This window comes from Geotrypetes seraphini, chromosome 9 (genome assembly GCF_902459505.1).
Source record: "Geotrypetes seraphini chromosome 9, aGeoSer1.1, whole genome shotgun sequence".
Classification (NCBI taxonomy): domain Eukaryota; kingdom Metazoa; phylum Chordata; class Amphibia; order Gymnophiona; family Dermophiidae; genus Geotrypetes; species Geotrypetes seraphini.
In genome coordinates, this window is record NC_047092.1 from 92,433,043 (window position 1) to 92,445,498 (window position 12,456).

General features: G+C 48.7%; 1 protein-coding gene across 1 annotated transcript in view; it reads left to right on the forward strand.

The window, feature by feature from the left end:
• STAG1 (stromal antigen 1) overlaps positions 1–12,456 on the forward strand; it is a 2,074,316-nt gene that overhangs the window by 280,757 nt on the left and 1,781,103 nt on the right. The window contains 1 exon segment of the mRNA XM_033958034.1: positions 2,085–2,249. Coding sequence (XP_033813925.1) covers positions 2,085–2,249 — 165 coding nt within the window.

Consider the following 12,456-nt stretch of genomic DNA (forward strand, 5'->3'; position numbering starts at 1 on the left):
GGTGTGCAGGGAAGAGATAAGAAGAAATGCTTCTTATGGATAGATGAGAATAGGGGAGCAGAAAGAGGGAGGAGATAGATGTGAAGGGAAGAAATGGAAAAGGAGATAGATTTTGAGAAGAAAGTTGAATGTTAAAAGTTAATGCTAAAGATGGATTATGGCAGAAAGTGAAGGTGAGAAAAACAGCAAATGGTTAAGGTGGCCCTGGATACACAGTTAAGAGCATAGAAGGAAGTACAGCCAGAGATTGGGAAAAGATGGTTTGAAAACCAAAATCACCAGACAACAAATGTAGGGGAAATTATTTTATTTTCAATTTAGTGATTGAATTGTGTCAGTTTTGAAAATTTACATCTGCTGTCTATATTTTGCACTGTTCAGGAAGAAATGCATTTGTTTCTATTTCTCTGGGCTTGTACTGCATGCAGTGTCTTGCATCTTAGGGTTTCGTTTGTATATATTTGTACTTTTAGTTTTTTGTCCCATATTTGCATAGGGGTTATCTGTGTTCTGTATGTGTTGCCATGGCCAGGTGTTTTGGTAGGAATGAATGTTGAGAAGCATACAGTGTGCTTTGTGTAGTTTAATTTTGTGGTTAACCATTATGAGTTGTTAATAAGATTATATTGTGGCACAGTATATAAGAAAAATGAATGAAAAACATGGTATTACAATTAATACTATTATGGGTCTGGGGTCTGGGGCAGAGATTGGGTGGGGTCTGGGGCAGTGCTTTCGACCCCCCCCTCTCCGAAAAAAAAAAGTGTTCCGCTGCTTATGCCTAGAATGACAATTTGAATAAAGTTGGGATTCAGTATGGAAACATCTATGAGGTTAAAACAGGTGAATCACTGGAATGGTGTCTCAGGGTGAGAAAGGATCTATACTTCTAATAAGACTAAGTATCTTAATAAAAAATTTGGCCTGTGACTTAGCCTGTGTTTTAGATTTTGGCCCCTTATGTGATTGAGTTTGATACTTTGAACTAGAGAATTACGATGACTTGGTGTTGAAGGCTGAAAAATAACAAAATTCAGTTTGAATCTACAGTTTTCAGTGGTCTTTATCCCACTTTTGAAGTCTCATGATCCAGACTGGTGAGAGAATTATCGTATACACTCGAATATAAGTCGACCCGAATATACACTTCTCCCTCAATATTCAGGTGGGTTAGGGGCAGAACCGGTCCGCGAATATTAAAAAAACACAAATAATATTCAGGCCGGTTCTGACCCACCCCCTGCCTTCCCCCGGAATCCAGGATCTTACCTTAAGCCCTCTGAGACTCCCTGGAACCGTATCCCCAAAATTAAAATCGATTTAAAAAAAAAAAAAAAAAAAAATCACGAATAACCAAATCCGCGGATACTGAAACTGCGGTTTCGGAGGGAGAAGTGTAAGTTGAGACCCCCCCAAAAAGGATGAAAAATAGTTGACTCTAATATATGAAGGGGGCTTAATATTCAAGTGCTCTCCCCTGCTATGCTTTGCACTCTGCACCCAGTCCTCTCCCCTCCCTGCCCTACCAGGCTCTGCACCCAGCCCCCCCTCACTCCTGCCAGGCTGTGTACCCAGCCCCTCTCGCTACCTGCCAGGCTCTGCACCCAACCCCACACTTCCTACCAGCTTTGCACCCTGTCCCACCTTTCTACCCTGTACCCCCTCTGGTGGTAGGTTGGGACAGGAGGGATCCCTCCCTTCTCCTGTCCTGGCCAACTAACAATTTTTAAACACCCCCCCCTCCTGTGTACCTTTTTCACCATTTTTAATCCCTGGTTGTCCAGCGGTGTATGGGGCAGGAGTGATCTTTCCACGCTCCTGCCCCGTGCTGAGTCTCTCCTTCCCTGGATGGCTACCTCTGATCTCACAGCCAATGGCTAGCTTTTTGTGCTCCCTGTCTGGCCCCGCGCCACTCTCTGAATGGCTGCTGCCAGTTCTCAGTAATTGAAAAGTAAACATGGTACACAATTTCAATTATTTGCTCACTGTTTTTTTGTCAGATCATAGTTTTCTGCTTTTGAGTTCTTATATTAGTTTTCATATGTGCATACGGCTTTTAAAATTTTGTTCATTTCCATTCTTAGTCTGCAAATAAGAAGCCTCGAAAGTATCCGGGTGAAAAGAGTCGTGCAGAACTTGGTACCAAAGGACCAGGACGGGGAAGAGCTAATGGCCATCCTCAGCAAAATGGTGAAGGGGATCCAGTCACATTATTTGAAGTAGTGAAAATGGGCAAGAGTGCTATGCAGGTAAAGCAAGAGAGATCTGCTTTTTTTTCTCTCCTCCTTGTGGTTTCACTACGTAGCCAATTTACTGATGTAAATAACCAGTGCTGATTCCCCCACCCCTGCCATTTATACTTAAGTATCCTGATTGTTGACAAAATACTGACAGACCCCAGGTGCCCTTCTCAGTCTTTTGTTCTTGCATAATACACTTGTATTGTAAAATGTTGATCATGGCTGTAGAATCGGTATACCAAACCTTCAACTGTTAAAGCCTTCCGTTAATAAGTTTTAAGTTTTTTGCTCTTAATCTAAAATACTGATATATATACTCGAATATAAACCGAGATTTTTGTGCCAAAAAAGGCCTCAAAATGGGAGTCTTGGTTTATATTTGGGTCCACCTTAAATCCTGGTGATCCAATGGTGGTGTGAGCCAAGCTATAACAGGAGCAATCCCTTCCTTTTGCGAGGTGATGTGTTTTGTCATGTCCTAGTTGTCAGCCAGCTGTAGAATCACTCCGTGCCCCTTCCTTTCCTCCCTCCCTGCTGTAGAATCAATGTTTGCCCCCTCCCTCCCTGCTATAGAATCAATGCATGCCCCTCCCTCCCTCACTGCTGTAGATTCAATGCACACCCCCTCCAGAGAAGCAGCATAGGCTTCCTACCTTAGTCACTGATTGTCCAGCAGGGTGAGTTGGGGCAGGAGTGATCCTCTTAGTCTAACTTCGGCCTACGCTGCTTCTATGAAGAAATGGGGTGCGCGGTGATTCTGCTGTATGGAGGGAGGGGGCATGCATTGATTCTACAAGAGGGAGGGAGGATGTGCGCATTGATTCTACAGCAGAGAGGGAGAGAAGGAAGGGGTGGCGATTCCACAGCCAGCTGAGAGCTGGGACAGGACCCAACACTTCACCTCGGGGAAGGGAGGGACCGCTTCCATTCTGGTATGCATCACCACGCCACTGGCCTACTAGGATTTAAGGTGGACCTGGGGAGAGGCCAACGCTAGGTTTGGTAGGGGTGGATGGGTATACAGCTGGGCAGCACTTGAATAAAAACCATCAGTGTATGTTAGAGTTCACATTTTCCCCCTTAATATTCGAGTATATACAGTGGTTCGCTCATTTGTGGTTCGCGAATCGCGGACGCGCTCATTCGCGGTCAGCTCTGACCACCTCTTCCTGTAGTAAAGCCGGGCTGCACAAATCAGGAGCAGCGTGTCAAAGCAGCTCCTTATTGGTATAGCTCAACTTTACTACAGGAAGAGGCGGTCGGAGCAGACCGTGAGTGATTTTCTTCACCTGTTGGCGCTCCAGCTGCCCTCCCCTGCCTTTTTGAAATTCATGGGGGTTCCTGGAATGGAACCCCCACAAATTTGGGGGGAATACTGTATAGCAAATATAACTTATCACAGTCAGCTGAACCTATGGACCATTTGATGTAGTGACCCAGAATACTGGTGATAAAGGGCATCAAAATCTCAATCTGGCATCTCTCGCGCTCTGTTCCCTTCTCTGTTGGGCAAAGAGGGAGAGATGCCAAATTGAAATTTTTGTACCATTTATTACCAGCAGTGAGTAGGTTGGGGGAGACTTGAGATTGAAGGGGAGCTAATGGATCATGAGTAGGATGGGGCACTGATGCAAATATTGTCTCTATAACTTAAATTTTACCTGTACTTTTAGCTCAATGACAAACATATATATTGATATAAAATGATAAATTTACCGTATATTATGTTTATCCCAGGACAAGCAGGCAGGTATTCTCACATATGGGTGATGTCATCGACGGACCCTAGATGCGGACGCCTCACTAGCAGACTTGCTTGAAGAAACTCGAAGTTTCGAGTCGCCCGCACCGCGCATGCGCAAGTGCCTTCCCGCGCAGCGGAGCCGAGAAGTCTGTCTTTGACTCTCTGCGTTTAACTTCGTTCACTTTGTGCCTTCTCTCAACCGCGGTTTATGTTTTTTTTCTTCACGAATCGCTGTTTTATATTTTTTTCTTTTATTTTAGTTAAAAAAAAAATAATAATAATAATAATTATCCCAGGACAAGCAGGCAGGTATTCTCACTAGTGGGTGATATCATCCGACAGAGCCCCGATGCGGACGTCTCACAAGCATACTTGCTTGAAGAAACTTCAGAAGTTTTGAGATGCCTGCACCGCGCAGGCGCGAGTGCCTTCCCGCCCGATGCACCGGGCATGTCTCCTCAGTTCTTTTCTTTCCGCAGAGCTGAGAAGTTTGCTTCGACTCTCTGCGCTGAGTAAACCCGTTTTCTTGCCTTCTAGTACCGCGGTTTTGAGTTAGTTTTCTCTTAATCGTGTGTTTTCATTCTGTCGTTTATTATTTAAAAAAAAAAAAAAAAAAATTCTTCCGGAGATTTGACCGGGTCGGCCGCGTAGCTGAGGCCCCACTCCTTCGATCTAGCGGCGGAGCTTTTTTGGCCTATGTCCCGGCCGATTACCGGTTTTAAAAAGTGCATCAAGTGCCAGTGCGCGATTTCGTTGATGGACCCGCAACGACGCTGTCTGCAGTGTCTTGGTCCAGAACATCTTCCGAAATCGTGCCGGCCTTGTTCCACTCTAACAGCACGTGCTTTTAAGTGTCGCTGTTTCCTGTGGGAGTCGATGTTCAAGATGGAAGCTGCTAAGGAACCTTCGGCTTCGACTTCGACCAGCGCTTTGCCTGCACCTGCAAAGTCTTCTACTCCTGCTTCATCGGGTCTTTTGAAGCCGGCCTCCTGCTCCGGTGCCTACTTCGGTCTCCTCAGATCAGGTACCTCCTCAGACCATTCCCCCGGTGGTTATTAAAGTGCCGAAAGCTTCTAAGGCTAAGCACTCGACCACTTGGGAACGCGAAGACCGGTCAGGAGGTCCTACTTCGAGTGCGGCTCCCCCCTTGTCGGTTTCGCTGCGGTCGATCATGGAGGCCCAATTCATTGATATAATGACTACCATGGGGCCCAAGTGGCTTGCCACAATCCAGTCTGGGCATGCAGTCCCTCCTCGGGGGGGGGGGGGAGCCGCCCCCTCCTCCCCCTCGCCGCTCGCTCTCGCTGCTAGGGGAGGAGTAGCGACGCTTGGCCACCAGTTCATCGAGGCATGCTTCGTTTAGTGACATGCCGCCTCTGGAACCCATCCCCGTTCAGGGCGAAGAAATTTGGGATGTGCCTTCGGGTGGTCGAAGCCCTGGGCGTCGTCAGGAGGAATTCTTCCGCAGTCCCTTCTCGACCCATGGAATGCGGCTCAAGAGGCGTCCCATCCTCCTCTTCGCTCTACGGCCTCCAGCCCCTCTATTCCTTGGAGGCCTCTGGGGAACCATCTAGGCATTGCCGGTCCAGATCTCCTTCGAGACACAGGGAGGGCATCGTTCCAGGCATTCTTCAAGGCATTCCTCTAGGCATTCTACAGTCTCGCCTCAGAAGAAACTTCCTCATGTGGGGTATTCGTCTTCGGTTATCTCCCCTCCTCCGGGCCCGGAGTACGAGGATGCCTACGGCTCTTTCTCTCCTTGTCGATCCCAAGTCTCCTTGGATCCAGAGGCATCGACTTCATCCAGTCCATCCCACAGGCCTGTGTTGGCTGACCAGTTGTCTTTTTCGTCTTTTCTAAGGCAAATGGTGGATGATCTCGACATCACCTTGGACTCCGGTTCCCGATACTCCAAAGAATACCTGGATGCCATGCAACTGCCTTATCCCCCTGCCGAGTCTCTTCGCCTGCCTCTGCACAAGCTCCTCGACCAGACCTTCATGCGATGTTTTGAAACACCGTACTCTATTCCTGCCGTTCCTGGCAAACTGGATACCAGGTACCGCACGGTACATCATAAGGGGTTTGAGGGCTCCCAGCTCTCCCATCAGTCCCTGTTGGTCGAGTCCTCCCTCAAACGTTCTCATCCGTCCCAGGTGTATGCCTCGGTGCCACCGGGCAGAGAGGGTCGGACCATGGATAAGTTTGGGCGGCGCATCTACCAGAACTCGATGATGGCATCCCGAGTTCTCAATTACACCTTCCATTTTGCCACCTATTTGAAGTTCTTCCTGCCTGTGCTTTGGAAGTTTACACCTTACATCGAATCTCAAGCTCGTTTTGAATTTGAAGAGGTTGTCGCCTCGCTGTCCCAGCTGCGTCTTCAACTGTTGCAATCCTCCTATGATGCTTTTGAGCTCTCGGCACGGGCTGCCGCCTGTTCCGTGGCCATGCGTCGCTTGGCCTGACTTCAAACCATTGACATGGACCCGAACCTCCAGGACAGGCTTTACAATGTCCCCTGTGCGGGTGCGGATTTATTTGATGAATCTATTGAGACCATGATGAAGAAGCTGTTGGACCATGAAAAATCTTTCCAGTCCATCCTTCGTCCCAAGCCTAAGCCTGCTCAGTCTCGTCCCTCTCGACCGCCCTTGATCTATCAGCGGTGTTACACTCCCAGGCAGGCTCCTGCTGCGAGGCAACCAGCGAAGAGACAACCCCCGCAGAAGTCTCAGCAAAACCTCAGCCTTCTGCTGTTCCCAAGGCTCCTCAGCCTTTTTTACACTCTGGTAGGGAGCATAACCAACACCGTTCTGCTTTCCCCTGTCTTTCCAATTGGGGGTCGACTCCATCATTTTTATCATCGATGGATGACTATAACAACCGACCTTTGGGTCCTTACCATCATCAGAGAAGGATACTCTCTTCAGTTTCATCGGGTCCCCCCGGACCATCCTCCAAGAGAGTATCCTTCCAACTTGACCCAGACCGCCCTTCTTCTTCAGGAAGCTCAGGCTTTGCTCCGGCTGCGGGCCGTCGAGCCGGTCCCTGTGGACCAACACAACCGGGGGTTTTACTCCCGGTACTTCCTTGTTCCGAAAAAGACGGGCGACCCGCGTCCAATTTTGGACCTCAGGGTTCTCAACAAGTTCCTGGTCAAGGAGAGGTTCCGTATGCTGACCTTGGCTTCTCTCTACCCCCTCCTCGAGCAGAACGACTGGTTATGCTCTCTGGATCTCAAGGAGGCCTATACTCACATTCCCATTCATCCGGCCTCTCTCAAATTCCTCAGATTTCGGGTGGGACATCTACATCTGCAGTATCGAGTGCTTCCATTTGGCCTGTCCTCGCCTCCCAGTGTCTTCACAAAGTGTCTGGTTGTGGTGGCTGCGGCACTCCGGAACCATGGTCTTCAGGTGTTTCCCTACCTCGACGACTGGCTCATCAAAGCCACCTCGGCTCCAAGGGTCATCTCGGCGACCCAAAAGACTATCTGGTTCCTGAAGAGTCTGGGATTCGAAATCAACTTCCCAAAATCTCATCTGCAACCGACCCAGTCTCTCCCCTTCATCGGGGCAGTTCTCGATACTATTCAACTCAGAGCATTCCTTCCTCAATGCCTGGATGCTCTGCTTCATCTCTGCCAGTCAGTGTCTTCTCGCCAATCCATCTCAGCGAGACACATGATGGTTTTCCTGGGCCACATGGCCTCTACGTTTCATGTGACTCCTTTTGCCAGACTTCACCTCAGAATTCCTCAGTGGACCCTGGCTTCTCAGTGGACACAAGTGTCAGATCCTTTGACTCGTCACATCCTGGTCACGCCTGCTCTTCAGCAGTCTCTGCATTGGTGGATGACCTCTTCAAATCTATCCAGAGGTTTGCTGTTTCACTCCCCTCCCCACCAGAAGGTTCTCACAACCAATTCCTCGACTTATGCATGGGGGGCTCATCTGGACGGTCTTCGCACGCAAGGCTTCTGGACCAGTGCGGACCAGCTGTGCCATATCAATCTGCTGGAACTCAGGTCGATTTTCAATGCTCTTCAAGCTTTCCAACATCTGCTTCATGACCTGGTGGTCCTCATTCGCACAGACAATTAGGTCGCCATGTATTATGTCAACAAGCAAGGGGGCACGGGAACGGCCTCCCTCTGCCAGGAAGCTCTCAGAGTCTGGGATTGGGCGATTCGCCACAACACCTTCCTCAAAGCTGTCTACATTCAGGGGAAGGACAATGCCTTGGCGGACAACTTAAGTCGTTTCCTCCAGCCTTACGAATGGACCCTCCATTCCAGGCCCCTTCATCAGATCTTCTCTCAGTGGGGGACGCCTCAGATAGACCTCTTTGCGGCTCCCCACAACTTCAAACTGCCTCAATTCTGCTCCAGGATCTACACTCCTAATCGCCTCGAGGCAGATGCTTTTCTGCTGGACTGGAGGAATCTCTTTCTATATGCGTTTCCTCCGTTTCCTCTCATTCAAAAGACTCTGGTCAAAATGAAGTCAGCCCATGCCACCATGATTCTGATAGCCCCTCGGTGGCCCAGACAGCCTTGGTACTCCCTTCTACTTCAACTCAGCAGCAGGGAGCCGTTCCTTCTTCCGGTGTTTCCTTCACTGCTTACTCAGCATCAAGGATCTCTGCTCCATCCCAACCTGCAGTCTCTCCACCTGACAGCTTGGTTCCTCTCAACGTAACTCCCCGCCAGTTTTCCAAAGCAGTGAGGGATGTGTTGGAGGCTTCCAGGAAGCCTGCTACTAGACATTGCTACTCCCAAAAATGGACTAGATTTTCTGCCTGATGTGTTTCTAATCGTAAGGAGCCTCAACGAGCCTCCCTATCTGTGTTGGACTGTCTTCTACACCTGTCTCATTCTGGCCTCAAGTCTACATCGATACGGGTCCATCTAAGTGCAATTGCGGCTTTCCATCAGCCTCTGCGAGGGAAACCTCTCTCTGCTCATCCTGTGGATTCCAGATTTATGAAAGGACTGTTCCATGTCAATCCTCCTCTCAAACCTCCTCCAGTGGTTTGGGATATCAATGTTGTCCTTTCTCAACTTATGAAGCCTCCTTTTGAGCCTCTCATCAAGGCTCCGCTGAAGTTTCTCACTTGGAAAGTAGTTTTACTTGTTGCCCTCACTTCTGCCTGCAGAGTCAGTTAGCTCCAGGCCTTAGTGGCGGATCCACCTTTCACAGTATTCCATCATGACAAGGTGGTCCTTCGCACTCATCCGAAATTCCTGCCTAAAGTGGTCACTGAATTTCATCTCAACCAATCCATAGTTCTTCCTGTGTTTTTTCCAATGCCTCATTCTCACCCTGGAGAATCAGCTCTTCACACTCTGGACTGTAAACGTGCTTTGGCTTTCTATTTGGATCGCACTAAACCACACAGAACTGCTCCTCAACTTTTCGTCTCCTTTGATCCGAACAAGTTGGGACGCCCTGTCTCGAAGCGTACCATCTCCAAGTGGATGGCGGCTTGCATCTCTTTCTGCTATGCCCAGCCTGGATTACCCCCTTCCCTGTAAAGTCACAGCCCATAAGGTCAGAGCAATGGCGGCCTCTGTAGTCTTCCTCAGATTGACACAGATTGAGGAGATTTGTAAGGCTGCCACTTGGTCCTCGGTTCATACATTCACCTCTCATTATTGTCTGGATACTTTCTCCAGACTGGATGGACAGTTCGCCAAACAGTATTACAAAATTTATTCTCCTAAGTTGCCAACTCTCCCACCATACCATTGAGGTTAGCTTGGAGGTCACCCACTAGTGAGAATACCTGCCTGCTTGTCCTGGGATAAAACAATGTTACTTACCGTAACAGTTGTTATCCAGGGACAGCAGGCAGCTATTCTCACGTCCCACCCACCTCCCCTGGGTTGGCTTCTCTGCTAGCTACCTGAACTGAGGAGACACGCCCGGTGCATCGAGCGGGAAGGCACTTGCGCATGCGCGGTGCGGGCATCTTGAAACTTCTGAAGTTTCTTCAAGCAAGTATGCTTGTGAGACGTCCGCATCGGGGCTCTGTCGGATGACATCACCCACTAGTGAGAATAGCTGCCTGCTGTCCCTGGATAACAACTGTTATGGTAAGTAACATTGCTTTTTCTTCTTCCGTTCATTTTCCGGGACAGGCCGCTCGGCCGCAGCCCGAGGGCTTCGACTTTGCGGTGGCTATTTTTCTGTCTATGTCCCGGCCTGCTACAGGCAAGTGTCAGCGCGCGATCTCTCACGAACCCTCACGGACGCTGCCTCAAGTGTCTTGGGCTGAAACATCATCCTAGGTCGTGCCTGCCTTGCCAAACACTTCAGCCTTGTGCTTTCAAGCGTCATTGCATTCTGGTGGACAAGCTTTTTGAGATGGAGTCTCCTACTGATCCCTCGACTTTGTAAGCGTCTTCGGCCTCGACTTCCATCGAGGCTCCATCTGCGCCTATTGCGTCCACCTCGAGCCTCATCAGACCCTCGTTGTTTTCGACGTCATCTGCTGTATCTTCCCCTGTTTCCTCAGGTCAGATAGCTCAGCAGTCGGTTCCACCGGTGGTGATTAAAGTGTCCAAGACTTCTAAGTCGAAACACACTCACACTACCTCGAAGGAACCTCCAGCCAAAGCAGGTGGTCCGGTTTCAGACGCGGATCCATCCTTGCCGACTTCTTTCCAGACCATGTTAGAGAAGCAGTTTATTCAGTTCCTTACTAACATGGGCATTCAGCAAATTCCCGCGAGGTCGAGCTGCTTCCTTTGCCCCAGTCTGAGATTCCACACTCTTTGCAGGGAGCAGAGTCTCTGCGAGTGTCTGGTCTGCCATCCAAGCACGAAAAGCAAGGAGCAGATTCTTTGAGAGTGCCTTGAAGAGAATCCTCACACTCTAAACAAAGTCTTTGAGAGTGCATCAAGGTTCCTCCACCAAGCCTCTGGAGCTTCGATCTACAGCCTCTAGCCCTATTCATACAGCGGCATCGGCTGCTTATGTCTCCGAGGCGAAATCTCTTCGATCCTCGAGATCTGGTTCCAGACACAGTTCTCATCACCATTCGAGGCTTTCATCGAGGCATCCTTCCAGGCATTGTTCTTCTTCTCAGGACAGACCATCTTCCTCAAAGCCTCGATCTACTCCAACCTCGACCAGACCACCGACTACTCATTCGAGGTCTCCGATGCCGGACCTCGAGGATGTTCCAGTCTCGATTGCCTCGTCCAAGTCACCAGGTTCCTTTGATGCATTTTTCCATGCCGAAGCTTCTCCTTCGACACAGGCTGCCTTGACGTCCTCGAGTACTTCTTGAGGCAAATCATTGGCAGATCAGCTATCTTTCTCGTCTTTCCTGCGACAGATGGCTGTAGACTTGGATGTTCAATTGGATACTGGCTCCAAATATTCTAAGGAGTATCTAGAAGTCATGCATCTTCCTCAACCTCCAGCAGAGTGTCTTAAGCTTCCACTTCATAAGCTTTTGAATCAGACTTTTGCTTGATGCATTGAGACATCTTTTTCCATACCAGCTGTTCCAGGAAAATTGGACTCTAGGTATAAAACTGTGCATTGCAAAGGGTTTGACAACTCACAGTTATCTCATCAATCCTGCTTGTTGAATCCTCCTTGAAGAGATCCCATCCTTCCAAGGTCTATGCCACAGTCCCTTCTGGAAGGGAGGGGAAAACTATGGACAAATTTGGACGTCGCATCTACCAGAATGCTATGATGTCCTCTAAAGTCCTCAATTATAATTTTTATTTCATCACTTAATTTGAATTTCTTATTTCTCTTCTACCAAAGTTTTTGGCTTATTTGGATAACCAAATTTTGAGTTTCAAGAAGTCATGGTTTCTTTCTCTCAATTACGTCTGCATCTCCTCCAATCATCTTAAGATGCCTTCGAATTATCTGCCCGAGCGGCTGCTTGCTCTGTGGCTATGCGTCGTCTTGCCTGGCTTCGTACCATTGACATGGACCCTAACCTTCAAGACCGCTTAGCTAAAATTCCTTGTCAGGGTAACAACCTCTTTGATGAATCCATCGAGGCAGCCACCAAGAAATTATCTGACCATGAAAAATCTTTTGCTGCTATAGTCAGACCTAAACCAAAGCCAGCTCCTGCCAAGCCTGCACGCCCTACTGTTATCTATCAAAGGCGTTTTGCTCCAAAGCCAGCTCCTTATACTCACCCTCCTCTGAAAAAAACAGCAACCTCAGAAGCAACAGAAACCCCAACCTTCTGCTGCACCTAAGGCTTCTCAACCTTTTTGACTATTTACAACAGAGCATAACCTCCACCGTTCTGTCTCTTGTCTCTTTTTCTCACTATAGGAGGTCGTCTCCATCATTTTTACAACCGATGGACGATAATTATATCCGACCTCTGGGTGCTTACCATAATCAGGGAAGGATACTCTCTTCATTTCACTCAGGTTCCACCGGAGCTTCCTCCAAGAGAGTATCCTTCCAATCCATCCCAGAC